General features: G+C 43.7%; 1 protein-coding gene across 1 annotated transcript in view; it reads right to left on the bottom strand.

Annotated features, from left to right (window-relative positions):
• Window positions 1–357: 357 nt before the first annotated feature.
• Window positions 358–15,935, bottom strand: part of SNU13 (small nuclear ribonucleoprotein 13) — a 115,637-nt gene continuing 100,059 nt past the window's right edge. The window contains exon 3 of the mRNA XM_044089643.1: window positions 358–682. Coding sequence (XP_043945578.1) covers window positions 420–682 — 263 coding nt within the window. The 3' untranslated portion in view covers window positions 358–419. The remainder of the gene's footprint in view (window positions 683–15,935) is intronic.

The raw sequence follows: 15,935 nt of genomic DNA, 5'->3' as shown, positions 1-15,935 counted from the left end.
AACATGCAAACATAAAACAAAAAGGTCTACTGCAAACATAAAAATCAAAAAGGCCTGGTCCAATCTTTTACAGATCCCTTCCACCTTGCCTTTGTCCATGCACTGAAAGAAAATTAATACACTGTCTTTCAAAAGGAACATATGTGGTTATGCAGTACGTGCACTTTAAAAATGAGTTTGCATCTAGAAAAATCAATATAATTACAAAAATCATCTTTATTTACTAAAAAAAAATAAAGCTAATGGCGATGAGAAATCAACTAATGTAGTAATTTAACTTTTGTTTTAGATTTAATAATAAAAAAAGCTAGCAAAATATACTTCTGCTTCAGAATATAATCAGTCTATCACACAATCTGAATATCATACTGTATTTTTATTTCTATGGAGTAAAGTTCTGTCAAATGAGTGCGCACATTTCACACCAGTAAACGTTCTATTGCTTGCTGAATAGACTGGATTTGTGGTTTTAGCTGAGATCCCTCTTTGATGGTCACTGAAGCTGCAATAACTGGTCTAGAGACACCGCATGCTCTCCCAAGAGCCTGCTTTGATCTCACAAAAACATATGGTACATTTTTATCTTCACAAAGCAATGGCAGATGAAGAATGATTTCCAACGGTTCTGCATCAGCAGCCATTACAATGAATTCGGCAATCCCTCGATTCAGTGTCTTTGTTGCTGTAAATGTAAAGCACAGATACATTACTACTTATGTCCAATCTAGAAAAATACTTGCATGAAGCTAACAGAAAAGCAATAGTGAAAAGGTTTCAGAATGATAATGATCCATTAAACACCACACAGTATACCTGTTACCACAACCAGTTCAGGAGTTATAAAAGCTGGGCAAGGAATACCCATCTTAATTTCCTACAAGGAGTGTAAACACCTTAAAGGTTAGTTTGAAAATGCTTTAAAGACAATTTAAAATAGTAGTTTGAAACAAAAAATTGGACAGATATTTGAAATACAAAAAAAATATAAAAATCAGGTGCCAGCTTTATTAAAAACAGTACCCAACATTACAATTTCAGGCAGGAAAGGATGTTAGGTAAAAAAAATCCATGACCACAATTCAAGTAGAAACTGTAATCAGAAACATTCAAATCAGTCAGTTTTAACATTGCTCGTTTCCACAACTAATACAATTCGATTTGAAGTCCATTTTTTTTGGGAGGGGGTATAATATCCCTCCTAGAATTGAAATGCAAGTGGGAAAGCCACTGGCCAAACTTCTACACAAGGGAAAATTTCCTAAACCCACATCATTCCTCATATCTCCATGATGGAGCAGTCCTTTTCTTCAAGCACTTTTTTTTTTTAAAGCACTATATTCGACAAATGTAAAAATGTCGAAACTAGATCAGTAACCACCCCTCCAAGATTTGAAATCCACAATTCCAACATTGCTCTTTTCAGCAATATTCAACAGAAAGCATTTTCTTATAAAATAGCTCCACATAAAAAAGATAAGCCACTCCCCCCAAATTAAAGGTTAAGAAATTTGTCCCCAACTTTTTTGGTGGGGGTGGGATGCCTCTTCTCAGCAACGAGGAGGAAAAAAAAAAAAAAAAAAAACTATGCCCTTTCTCAGTAACCAGGATTAAAAAACAAAACAAACCATCAGGGCAGGCCAAGCAGTTCCAAAAACAGAATGCCTAAGCCACTGAGTACCACTGCTCTGGAATGTCAACTGGGCAAAGTCTCAAGTTGATCTTGCATCACTATGTCTCCCTGTTTGTGTATATTATGATTTAAGGTGGGCAAGGCTGCAAGGTGAAGGAGGGGGGAAACATGAAATATAACAACCTAATAAATGCCTCCCATTGGTCCCTAATCCTCTCAATAGTCAAAACAATAGGCACCAAACAGTGACTCAGGGGGTGTTGGCAGCGTGGTACTCACAACTCTTGAGATTAAAACAAAAAGCTTATGCCATCCCAAACTAAAACCTCAGTCAATTAAATAATTTAGGGTATGACAGCATCAGAGGTGGTATACCAACATTGAGGAAGGCTGCAAACATGAAACTGCTCGTGCTATGCAACATATTTGCTTCTAAGTAAACACGACTCCATGTGACATACTTTATTTGCAGTAGGCCACAAGAATCAATGTGAAGAGTAACATGCAGGGCCAAGGAACACTTAAGAATGACCAAAAAAAATTAACTCAGAATGCAGCAGCAAAGCCTGCTATTTCAGTGCTACATCCTGTTTCACTAATTTGCAAATAGCCAGTAGATGCAGAGTAAAGTTCTTGTCTAACTTAAACACTAAAATACTCTTGTACAATTGGATACAGTGGCATTAAAACAAAAAACAAAGCAAACTTGGAATTCTGTGCAGTGTTTTAGCAATGGAATGATTTTTTTTTTTCCACTGCTAAATTGGTGACTGAGTTTAGGAATAAACTTTAGGAAGTCAGAGGGTGGGCTAGGAAGGGCAATGAGTACCCTTCAAGGTTTTCTATACACATCTAAGCAATACTGGCAACTGGGAAGTGAGGTCTAGATACTAAGAAAGGGAAGGATCAAAAGTAAATTATACGACAGTATATTGCATCACCTCAAGGGTGCATGGTTCCCCATTAAACAGCTGAGTGCAAGAAATCAAACATGACTACATTATATTATGTCTGAACAGCAAAAATGGAAAGGTAATTGAAGACATAACTGTCATTGCACCGAACCTTATTAAATCAAATTACACTTCATAGGTTGGTACTAGGCTATCAGCCCTAGGGCCTATACAAGCCTAGCCATAACAATTCCCTGAATATTTCTTCCCACATTTACTTTCCTGGACCCCTGTCTAGCAGGGCGACTGACGTGATCCCTGGGGTGAATTTCCTCTCCCCCATCCAATTGTCAAGGTTCCTCTTGAAGAGGTCCAAAGAGGCACTCTGCTTGACATGTATGGGCAATCTATTCCAGAGTCTGGGGAGTCTCTGGGTCAGGAACCTATCCCTCCAGCATGTTTTGTTTATTGTGATGACAAGGTTTAGATCCCTGGAGCGTGTAGCTCTGAGGGATTGGGATTTCTAAGTGTAGCATGTCCAACAGCTCGGGATTTGACATGGCCTTGTATGTTAAGCAGAGATCGCCTCTGAGTAGACGATATGCGACAGAGTATAGTCAAAATTTCATTTTAAATGTTTATGCATTTGGTGCATGCTCCTCTGCAACCCTCACTTAATTCTAACTTCAAGGCTGCAGTGCCCCCTCCCTCCACACAACTTATTTAAAGTTTGTTCAGCTTTGGAAAAATCATCAAGATTTGTACTTGCAAGAAAACATCTCACACACATCCCTGAAGATGTGCAACCCAGGAATACAAAGTAGAAGGTAACGACGGGGATGGAAATGGTGAAAAACAAATTACAACATCCCAGTGCAATAATGCAACTCATTCAGTACACCATCTGCTGTCAGTTAATATCTCATGTTCTGTCTTTATTCATCACTTCCACTGCAAACTGGAGGAGGTTTTGATGCAAAGATTGCAACTCTTCAAATCATATGTCTACTACTGCATTACTTTAGGTTCACACACAGTATAAATCTGTTAAGGTTACATTTTTTTGTTCATGTATCAATGTAGAGACAACTGTCTTTGATACTTCTGGTATTTGGTTAATAAGGCCTTCTTATGCTCAATCAAATAGCACTTCACTATACAACTGTACTTTTTTCATCAAGAAACTTACAAAAACGACGTCTTCCAAGTTGGCTGCATACTGAACAGCTTAAATTCAGCTATCCAGTGAGGAAAAAAGAAATTGAAAGATGGGGACAAGTAACTGTCAGATTTACTAGCTAGTAAGTAAACTGCCAGGATGCCAGCAAAGAACAAACTTAGGGAGACCAAGAAAATCAACTAGAAAATGTGAAGAGAAAAAACAGACTGGAAGAATCCTGCAGCTGTTCAGCAAAAAGCAGTTCAAGATCCAGCTTTGGGCAAGTTTCATAGGCAAGTACTAAGCTAATGGCCCTAGAGCCTTTACAAGCCTAGCCCATGGGATTGCCTGGCATTGTGCTGCCAGACATTAGTTTCTAGTGCCTCTATCAAGCAGAGCCACTGAAGTGATTCCCACGGTGAATTTTCTATTTCCCATCCACTTGTCAAGATTTCTTTTGAAGAGGGCTAGTGAAGTGCTCTGCTTGACGTGTAATGGAAGTCTATTTCAGAGTATGGGCAGTCTCTGGGTTAAGAACATGTCCCTCCAGCATATTCTGTTGGTTGAGGTCTCTGGAGTGTGTGGTGCGGAGGGGATTGGGATTTTTCTAGATGTAGCACATCTAACAGGGCTGGGTCAGACATGGCTTTCTAAGTCAAGCAGAGATTGCCTCCAAGTAGGCGATACGAGAAAGAATAACTGGAGTTTTTTTTAGTCTCTCTCTAAAGGACATGTGTTTAAGGCCCAGTATCCTCTTTGTGAGGTACTTTTGTGGTCTCTCCAGTTGTTGCTGGTGTCTGGTGAGGTACATGCCAAATGGGGAATTGTACGCAATGATCGGTCATGGTTTCCAATAACCTAAAGGAAAAAATAAATCACATGTGCTCAGAGCTCATTAATAAACAAACACAAAACACTGGAGTACATTAACTCAAGCAAGAAGGAACAAACGGATGAAGCTTTAAACTACTCAGATAAACTGATAAAAACTATAAGAAACGGAGCTCAAAATGAAAAGGCTCAAGTATTGGACTGCTCAGAAGAGCGGTTTAAAAAATGGTAGAGTTAGAGGACACAGCATGCAGAGAAAGCAGTTAGTTATGTACTCACCATAACGATCGATGTATGTGGTCCATCTCGCCTACATTCTTTACTCACGGGTTCGGAACCGAGAATCGGCTCCGACTCGGCCAACTATTTCTCTAGCATGAAGTCTCTAATTGGCTGGGCTAACCCGGTATCCCAAGATGCACCTCGCCCTAGCCCCAGATCTTGTTTGCAACCATATCAATCATAACCCACACATGACCAAAACTGGAAGGAATTCCAGCCAAAGAAAGAAAAGCAACTGACCTTGAAGGGTTCACCGAGCCAATATTCCTCCAAATCCTCTAGGAAGGGGGCAGGTGGGAGGGTTCGTAAGAATGTAGGTGAGATGGACCACATACATCGATCGTTATGGTGAGTACATAACTAACAGAGGTTATGTGGTCCTATCTCGCCTCCATTCTTTACTCACGGGATAGCGTCCCCAGCACCTCTATCCTGGGAGGCTCATAGAAAGATACTCCGGAGAACTGTGGAACCACAGGAAGCCCGGCCCCTAGAAGCCACGTCCAGCTTGTAATGAGTGATAAAGGTGTGAGGAGAGGCCCAGGTGGCCGCAGCACAATCATCATCCAGTGAAAGCCTGGAATGGAAAGCTATCGATGTAGACATTGCCCTGGTAGAGTGAGCTCTGACGGGAAAAGGTAAACTTCTGCCTGCCGCAGAGTAGATTAAGGAAATACAATCTTTAATCCATCTAGAAACTGTGCACTTGGAAACAGGACAACCTGCTCTGTTCTCTGAAAAAGGACACAGTTGATCAGACTTCCTAACCTGTTTAGTACTGTGTAAATAGAACCTCAATTGCCTGTGCACATCCAACTGATGGAACCTGAACTCTGCTCTATTGGAAAAATTTGGAAAGAACACTGGTAACTCGATAGATTGATGGAGATTAACAGTGGATGACACCTTTGGAAGGAAGGATGGATTAAGTCTCAGTGAAACTCTGTCCTTATGAAAGGTCAAATACGGAGGTTTAATTGACAGAGCTTGAAGTTCTGATACTCTTTCTGGCCGATGTAATGGCTAATAGAAACGACGTTTTCCAAGATAAAAATTTCAGTTCACAGGTTGCAGCTGGTTCAAAGGGTGGTGAAGTGATTGCTTGTAGCACAAGGTTTAGGTCCCATGGCATGACAGGCTCTGACACAGGAGGGCGAAGTAGCCAAGTGCCTTTCAAGAAGGCCTTGCAGAGTTTATGGCCCATAAGAGAGGGCTCGTAAGATGTATGGAAATTGGAGATTGCAGCCAATTGCACTTTAATCATAGCGGGCGCAGAGCCCCGACGGAAAAGCATGGCTAAAAATCTAAAACCGATGGAATAGGGGCTGTGAGGGGGGGTCCAAACCTCGGGCCTGAGCCCAAATGGAGAATCTCTTCCATTTGCTGGAATAAATTTTCCTGGTAGAAGACTTGAGATGAAGACAAGATGTGTACCACCTCCGGTGAAAAAGAAACTAGTGATGGAAGTGGAGTAGCCAGGCTGTCAGCCTGAGGGTTCGCAGGGATGGATGGAGCTGGCCTGACATGTGAGTCAGGAGGTCTGGCACTGGGTCCAGAGTCCAAGGACCGTCCACTGCGTACTTCTGAAGAAAAGGGAACCATACTTGTCGAGGCCAGTGTGGAGCAATAAGAATCATCCTGCTTCCCAAGGATATGGCTTTCTGAATCACTCTTGGTAACAGAGGAAACGGAGGGAAAGTGTAGACCAGACAGGGAGGCCAATCGTGGGCTAGAGCGTCCCTGGGTGACTCTCCCTGTGGGGGGATCAGTGTGAAGTACTCGCTGCATTTGGCATTGAGGGGACTGGCAAAGAGATCGCAGCAAGGCTGACCCCACCTGTTGAAAATTTGAACCGCCACTCGGTTGTTCAGGGACCACTTGTAAGGCATCAGAATAGCTCTGCTCAGCCTGTCCGCTATCACATTGGACTTTCCCGGAATGTGAGTTGCCACTAAGAACCGTTGGGAAGATAGTGCCCAATGCCACACTCGCATAGCCTCTCTGCAGAGGGGATAAGACTAGGTTCCCCCTTGCTTGTTCAGGTACCACACTACGGACATGTTGTCCGAGTGAATCGCAATCGTTCCCAGAGGTAGAGAGTCTTGGAGTGCTCGCAATGCTAGAAACACTGCTCTCATCTCCAGGACATTGATGTGCAGATGTACCACGTGATCTTGCCATGTGCCTTGGACCGTCCTGCCAAGATAATGCCCTCCCATCCGGGAGGCGTCCGTGGTCATCGTGGCCACTGGAGACAAAGGAATCAAGCTCTTCCCTTTGTCCAGATTGGTGGAACGTAGCTATCAGTGGAGGTCCTGTTTGCACAGTTCCGTGAGAAGTATCAAGTGGGAAAGAGGAAGTTTCTGAAATGACCATTGGGCAGAAAGGAGCCATTGCAGAATCTGCATATGTAACCTGACCAGAGGCACCAGCATGATGGTGGCGGCCATGGATCCCAAAAGCTTGAGAACTAACCTGACTTGACTCTTTTGAGGGGCAACAGTGCGTGGATCTGAGACTGCAGCACTCATTCTCTCTTGTGGCAGAAAGGCTCGCATCTGAATAGAGTCTAGCGCTGCGACTATAAAAACAACATGCTGTGAGGGCAGCAAGGCAAACTTTTCCCAGTTTAAAGTAATTCCTAATTGTTGACACAGTGCTATGGTAGTCTCCCTGGCTTGCACGAGCAGATGCCTGGTGGGGGCGGTGAGAAGCCAATCGCCCAGATACGGAAACACCTGGAATCCCTGACGTCTCAGGTGAGCTGTCACCACTGCCAAACACTTGAACACCCTGGGGGCTGTGGTGAGACCAAAGGGCAGGGCACAAAACTGGAAGTGACTGGCTCCCAGCCGGAAGCATGACTGACTCCTGGATGCCTTGTCCATCTTGATGTGGTAGTAGGCATCCTTGAGATCGATGGAGCACATCCATACTCCTTTTTCCAACAATGGAAAAATGGACTGAAGCGTGACCATTCGGAACTTGGACTTCAGAACGTAGTGATTCAGTCGACCGAGATCCAGAATTGGTCTCAGGTCCCCTGTTCTTTTCGGCACCAAAAAAAGTCTTGAGTAAGTTCCTGATCCGATATGGTCTGAGGGGACTGGTTGGATGACTCCTTTTTCTAGCAGCTTTGTAACTTCTAGTGCTGCTTGATCCCGTTGACTGGGTGGAACGTCCGGGATTCTTCTGACTGGAGGGGGTGTTGATACAAAGGGAATAGCGTAACCTCCGGTAACTATTCGAAGCACCCAACGATCCTGGGTGATGCTTTCCCAGGCTTCCGGATGCAACAAAATTCAGCCCCCGACTGGCTCCGGAACAGCACAGTCGGGCAATGCCTCAGAACGCTGGAAGGAAAATCCACGAAAGGAATCGCGGTCTCGCGAGTTGCAGGGGCCTCCTCTGCCTAGAGGACGGCGTCTTCCAGAATAATTTCCCCCTCCTCTGCCTCTGGAGGGGGGCTCACCTTGAGCTGTAGGGAAAGGTCTCCGAGACTTCTTGAACCACATTTCCCTCCCCTCTCTGAGCCTTGGGGTAAGGCCTAGAAAGGAGAGAGAAATGGGCCCCTACGGCAGATAGAGTCTTTCCCTCCTGTTCGCATCTGGTGAGGGTGTCTTTCACTTTGGTCCCAAAAAGAGAGGACCCAAAGTGGGCCCCAGTGAAGGAAGACAAAGGCCTCCGCGAAATGACACAGGCACATCCAGGCTTGCCTTCTGAAAGCTACACCTGAGCTAGCTGCCCTACTCGCCCCTTTGGCTGCATAAGATACGTGCCTCATGGACGAGTTGACAATGGAACCAAGGGTAGACAACTGGGCGTTAACAGTTTGCGTTACCGCCTCATGCATGTTACCAGTCAGAGTAGCTCCTTAAGGAGATCTCTTTGGAGCCGAGTGAAATGACAAAGGTAATTCAGCGACCGCAAGATAAAGGTCGCCGAAGACAGGGTACGCTTCCTGTACCGGTCCATACTCCTGGACTCCTTGTTAGGAGGATGGACGGAAGAAGCCTCTGCAACTTCCTGCTGAGTGGCTGCCGCCACCACCAAGGCATTTACCGAAACCCCTTTGGTCAGGAACTCTTTCCCCGGGGGAGCAAAAAGGAACTTATTTGGACGTCTGGGCACTGGTTCCAGGGAATCGGGATTCTCCCACCCCCTTCGACAAATCAAATCCAGGAGTTCGAAGGGTGGAGACACCCAGGAGGCGAAGGATTGAGCACCGAAGGCCTTGAGGAATACCGACGCCTCCTCTGAGGGGGTCTTGGAAGGCGTCGCCTCTGCCTCAATCTCCAGGATGTCTGAGAAAGAGACATCGGAGTTGGGGGACCCCTCTCTGTCTCCTTGAGGTCGGTATCAGAGGTGAGGGACTCGTCCTGGGAGTCTATGTACTTCCTCTTGCACAACTTCTTTCTGGGGGGCTCCTCAGGCACCAACTCTGAGGGGCCCGCAAAGTAGGAGACCGCTCAAGGGGGTATCCCCAGACCTTCGGGCTCCGCCATCCACGGATAGGGGGCGTCAGAGGCTCTAGCCAGGGTGTATGGGGACGGAGTGACCGATCCAGGTGATGTGACTGACGATCTGGCCAGTGAGCTCCTCATGGCCTTGAAGGCAGATCCCCGGACTCAGAGGACTGACCAGTCTCCGAGACCACGACCGGAGTAGAGATTCCCCGAGCCGATGCACTGAGAGGGAGACTCTGAACCGACAGGAGTCCCGAGGTATCCCCCTCGGGTCCGACTGAGGAAACCCGAGTACTGAAACCAGAGGACGGAGCCGACATGGTTGGAGCAGACGCCGGCTCAGATAGACACACCTGGGGTATCGGAGCAGACACAAGGACATCACTCAGCGCGGGGCACTCCGGCTCCGACGACACATAGGTGCTCAGGGGAGGAATCATCGGTACCAGGACAGGGACTGGCTCTGGAGCCGACTGGGTCTGAGCCGAAAACAGTTTTGCTAACACCGGCGACTGCAGGAGCCTCTGGACCACCCTATCCACATCCAAATCAGACAGTCTAGAGGGATTTGGAAGAAATAGAAGGGGATCGGGATCTCCTACCTGGAGACTCATGCTGGACACTGGGTGACCGGCTCCGAATAGGCCCCAATAAAATCGGAGCAGAGGTAGACTCCAGTACAATAGATACCTCCTGCGGCCCCGAGGACAATGGAGCCGAGGAGGTAGTATCCATAACCGAAACTTTCTCCTGCGGTCCCGAGGACAATACGAAGAAGAATCTAAGGCCTCCTCAAAGGCAGGCTTAATCAGCCCCTTCAAAATCAGTTTTTTTCTTTCCTGCAGTACCCTAAGGGCTAAACACGTGGCAAAAACTGCAGGACTCTTGTAGGTGAATAGCACCCAGACAATACACACAGATGGAATGCCCATCTGTAATGGACATTTTGTAGCCACATTTGGTACACTTCTTAAACCCGGAGGGTTTATGCTCTTTAGACATAACAACCGCACAACACCCAGCCGACAGAGACAACACAAGAGGAAGGCGGGAAAACCAAACACACTAACAGCCAAGTAAACTCTAAGTTAAATGTTTCTTGGAGGGAAAAACTACCAACAACTCGAAAAACCAGCACAAAAAATACAAGGGAACAACACTGGAGAGGACTAGGTCCTCTAACTTAAACGGGCCTAGCCCGCGAAACAGAGGGATACCACAAAAACACAGTCCTCACAAAGCTCACAAGAACTAGTCAAAAATAGAAGAGTAGCTATTAAAAAGCTTTTACAATACAACTGACTACTAAAATACTTAGAAAACTATTTGAAAGGGTACTTAGCCACAGCCAAGTGAGACCACGTCCTAACTCTGCGAGCGGCAAACGAGATCTGGGGCTAGGGTGAGGTGCATCTTGGGATACCGGGTTAGCCCAGCCAATTAGAGACGTCATTCTCGGCTCCGAACCCATGAGTAAAGAATAGAGGCGAGATAGGACCATATAACATCCTGAGATTTTCTGTTGTCCCAGAGAAAATGGAAGGAATAGACTATTGATTTTATGAAAGCGCACACAAGCAACTGGGCTAGTATTCCCCAACAGGATTTGTTAACTGAAAGAGGACATTGTGTGTATGGTCCAAACCTGGCAGTGAGAAATCAAACAAGATCTGTATTAGTAAAGATGCAATCACACCAGTAGAAAGAGTTGATCCTAAAAATTGTGGCAGAAGAGCAAAGTATTAAAAATTGGAAACAGCAAAGTTTGTGGTAAAATGATTATTCACTGTATACCAGGTAAAAGAGAAACAAATTTACCCCAGCAATCAAGGAATGTTGAGAGGCAGGTGCGAGATTAAAAACCGCTGCATCCAGCAGTCTTCAGAATTTTTTTCCCTGGAGGATCAAACTAATTTTTGATGCAACAGGCCAAGAACGAAAGACAAAACTTTGTCCAACAAATAGTGGACCAGCAAACAGAAGGGGACTCAATTTCTCATTCTTCTGATGACAAAGCTCACAGACAGACTTTGCCAGTGAAATCTTTTCCAGTGTTCCAAAGGAAATTGCTTGGTAGACAGACAAAAGTACAGGAGTTAACTAGAAGAACCGCAAGTTCCTTGGACTTGAACCAGAGTCTGGGTTGGGAGATGCAGATTTTGCAGGAGGAAGAACAGCAACTCGGAAATTAGTGAATATACGCGAGATTATAAAGCAGTATTATCTGTGAAATACGGCTTTGCAAGTAAAAGTGGAAAGCCTGGACGTTTGATTGCCTTTTGGTTCTTGACAAGTTTAAGAAAGTAAATACCCCACTTCATGTTATTAAATGTCTTAAAAGGACACTGAAGGGAAAAATAGCTAAAACAAATTTTGTTCAACAGTATTTGTATAAAACATTTCATAACAAACCTTGTCATACAGTAAAGCATTTGGAGTTATTGCTGTATGTGATAAAAATACTAAAGTCAGCAAGCACAACAGGTAAATAACAGAACATTGAACATACTGAACAGTTTTCCTTTAGCAAATAAATACTCATTATGAAAACTATGTAGCTGAGGGCAGATGGACATTTTCTTCTTAGCTTTCCATGGCGAGAAGCAGACGGACATATAATAAAAGTAGAACACTAATTAGCAAGGTTAAAAGTTAATGTTTTCTGAAAATGTACAAGTTGTTTTTCACATTAAGGTGAGAAATAAAGATAAGACAAAAACAGACAGCAATCAGTAAAAGTAGCAGCACAGGCTGTGGCCTGCACCTAAGCATGGATAACCTTAACTTTAGGTTAGGTTATGCCTGTGCGGCAGTTTTAATTTGGGACAACTGTTCCTATCTGGAGGGTTAAACTTAAATTTGAAGATGAGCAACTGTTTAACTCCAGAGCACAAAAACTTTTAGCACAATAACTTAAGCAACAGAAAACAATAAGTGTTGTTGCCAAACTTAGCACCTATACCAAAAATAAGATCCTATAGAGCTATTAGAAATATTTCAGACATTTTATGAAAATTTGTAAAAAGCAGAGAAATATGGAAATGAAGAGTGAGCATAGACGGAAATATTTAAGAAGACTCCTTGAAGTGGCTGAGGCTCAACAATAAACAGTTAATATAGGAGGAGATGTGATAACAGTGACTTACAATCTGCAGTAAAGTCTCCAGGGATAAATGGTATTCCTGTGGAAGTTTGGAAGCTAGTGCTAAAGATCTGGAAAGTCTTGTCTAACAGAAGAGAACACACCAGCATCCTGGAAGAAAGCTGTGGTTGCTGTTAATACCTAAAAATGGTAAAGACCCTTAAGACCCAGTTTCATATATGCTCAATTCAATTTTAAACCATGACTTTTGAGTGTTTATGTCTACAATATCTAAAAGAATGGCAAAGGTGTTGCCAAAATTGACAGATATGGATCAATGTGGTTTTATGGAGGGAGGTAAGTATTTAACATTAATAGAACAATGATGATCTGGAGGGTAGCATACATGTAATGAAAATACTAGTTGATGAGCCTTGATGCAAATAAGCTGGGATTTTACGAGTAGGGCAACGGAAGCTGTGATAATAGGAGGTACTGCCAGCCATGTCAGGGAGAAGTAGGGCAGTGGATTGAGGACTTGTGCCAGCACAACTAACTAGAATTTTGTAAATAATTGTTAAGTCATTTATATATCAAGCAGATTTGTACAAATGCTTGTGCTGAAAATGCATTTGTGAGCTCTGCGTGTGTTAATTGTGTTAAAATGTATCAACACTGCACCTGCTGAAATGAAGAGAAATGTACTTTTTTATGGTATCCAAATTAAATGTATAGGTTTTGTTTAAATAGAGGACACTGGCACAGCAATGGTTAACCAGCTGGCTTATTCTAAGAAAAATGTAAATGAGCTGTTAAATCATTGAATGGCATCCCACAGTGCTGAGCAGGCCTGAAGACGGAAAGTCTGGGAGCAGCCATTACCAGTTAGCTTTTGTAAAGAAGGAGATGGGGGTGTTGTAAATGTTTCTGGCTCCTAGGCATCACCATAAAAGCTCTAAATGTGTATTGTAGCAGTCTGCTAAAGTCCTGTTTCAAACTTCAAAAGGAGATATTGTGGGAACCTAGAGTCAGGTGACCAGATGAGGTCATTCAGCAAGTCATCTTGTTACAGTGAGTAATCTCGGAGGATGAGGTATTCTGTTTGGGAGCTTGACTAGAAAGACTGCTCACTTGTTTCATCTCGTCTTGCCCAAGTAAGTTATTAGGGAACAGTATAATTCTCCTAAATTCAGTCAGGAATATAGTGAAGCTCAGAGACTGATGGACAGACTCAAACAAATAAAGAAAAACAAAGTATTCAATATTTTCTGTGATTTGATCACTGTAGTTTACTGTGAATATATATTCAACATTTCATGTACTTTTATTTACTATTAAATATATTTAATACTTTTATTGTGGGTGGTTCTTGAAGACAGTATCCAACCTTTTGAGAGTACTTATATTAATTGGCGACACTGTGCACCACTCAAGAAGGCCTAGCCATCTTGGTGAACTACCATTTGTATTGGTGTTAATATTTCACAGTATAATTGGACACCCTTTAACAGCCTTAGAGTAGTGGACTGTGAAGTGTCTGGTGGCAGTAGTAGCAACCTTATAGTCTGGGCATAAGGGGACATAGCCAGTAGATTTATCAGCCTTTCCCAACTGTCTGTGCAAACCAACTCTCTGAAAAGTTTGTGTGCGTCAGCTACTTGGGGCAGGGACACAAGGCACTGGGTTTACAGAGAGGGTGCTGCAGGACATGGCTTGGACACTTGGCTGAGAACCTAACCCTACAGCTGTACCAGTGGGAAATCTTACTGGGGATCTGGAGGGAGACATATATAGAGACATCCAGACCCCAGGCTCTGTGTTCCCTGTGTGCTCTTAAGGGAAACTGTACTTGATGCAGAGATGTCTGCATATGGATATACTGTGTGTATCCATTTGTATTCCAAGTGTATGCACCTCTCCAGTGTCACTGGTGAGGATTCGAGCTCCTTGACTACTGGCCCATCACACATTGGCAACAGTAGTGGGCATCACAGAAACATTTGCATTTCCTGATACAATAAGATTAATTAGGAGGGATCAGAGAAAAAAATAAAGTTGGAGGGGTTCTTTTCTGACAAGTTGCATCTGAAAACAGGAACCAAGCACAGGTGTTTATATTTAGAGCCATTTACAAAGAAAATAAGGGACTCAGAAAATCAGGGATAGAATTGGTATGGTAATCAAGAAAAATTGGCATTGGTGTTGGAATTAATACCACCCAACTATCACATACTAAGGAATGACAGGGCACAAAAAAGGGGGTGGCGAAGCACTACTTTACTCGGCATCCTTCTCAAGTTACCCCTTACACCAAACCCTTCCCCAAATTCAACAAGGCAGAAACAATACCAGCCCTACTCCACCTGAACAAGCAAATCATTTGTTCTCTCCCTCTATATTCCCCCTGGAGATATCTCATCCCTTCAGGAAATTCTCTCCTGGGTCTCCTCCAACATTAACCATGAAACCATAATCCTGGGTGATGTTAAAATAAACTGGGCCACAATACAAGCCCCCAACAACTCTCTCAATATTAACCTATACAAATTTACACAACTAATCAACTCCACCACCAGATCAGCTAAGAACTTCACTACTGGAAATATCAGACTGGATTGTGGTATCCCATCCTCAATATATCTCAAGACAGTGGCATTCTTCCAGACTACTAGCAGACCATTTCCCCACTTTCGCCCATCACTTCCCCTCCCCTCTAGGCAACTAACGCACTCCTACACCTCTACTCGCTGCTTAAAAACTTCAATCCCCAAACTTTCAATAACACTAAAAAACACCAATTGGAACCCATTAAAAACCCTTCCTTTAGATATTGCTCTTTCCTACTTCACCACTTTCATAAACATACTCAACTTATTTGCCCCACTAAAAAACTAAAGTATAAACAGTAACCTTGTACCCTGGCTAACTAAAAACACTTTAGCCACCATGCATCTACGCGACAAAGCCTGGACACCATACCAAAAAATAAAACCTCTATCATCTACTATAAAACATTACAAAACAGTCAAAAAACTTATTGCCTCTGACCTCAAAGTATATTTCACTACCCTCCAAACTAACCACAATACCAATCTCAAGCTATTTTTGGATAGGAATTTCATCTCTCCTCAACCCTGGTAAAACCAAAAACCCTTGCCGCAACCCAGATGCAACCGACCTGGACATATCTACCCAATTTAACTACTTTTTCATTGACTCCATCAGCAAACTATCATCATCCTTCACCAACAATCTAGTGGCTTCTCATCGGCCCACACCCACCCCTTCCTGCCCCAAGAGCTCCCGCCCTCAACCCCCACCTTTCTCCATCAAGCCCATCTCCATATCTACTATAAAAAAAAAATTCTCCTAAAATTAACACCTGGTTCCAATGGGCCAAACAAAATCCCCTTCTACTTCCTAAAAGTAGCTGCAGAAGAAATAGCCTTCCCTGTCAGTATACGAATTAAATCGGTCCATCACAGAATGCCAGGTCCCCCAAATCTGGAAGAAAGTCTTCATCATTCCCCTACACAAAGGTGGCAGTAACATTACAAACTTCCACCCTATCGCCATCCTATCCCCTATTTCT

This window comes from Protopterus annectens, chromosome 12.part0 (assembly GCF_019279795.1).
Source record: "Protopterus annectens isolate FY-2018-M chromosome 12.part0, PAN1.0, whole genome shotgun sequence".
NCBI classification, from domain to species: Eukaryota; Metazoa; Chordata; order Ceratodontiformes; family Protopteridae; genus Protopterus; species Protopterus annectens.
The sequence above is the reverse complement of the archived record's forward strand: the minus strand, read 5'-3'. Positions and strand labels throughout refer to the sequence as shown.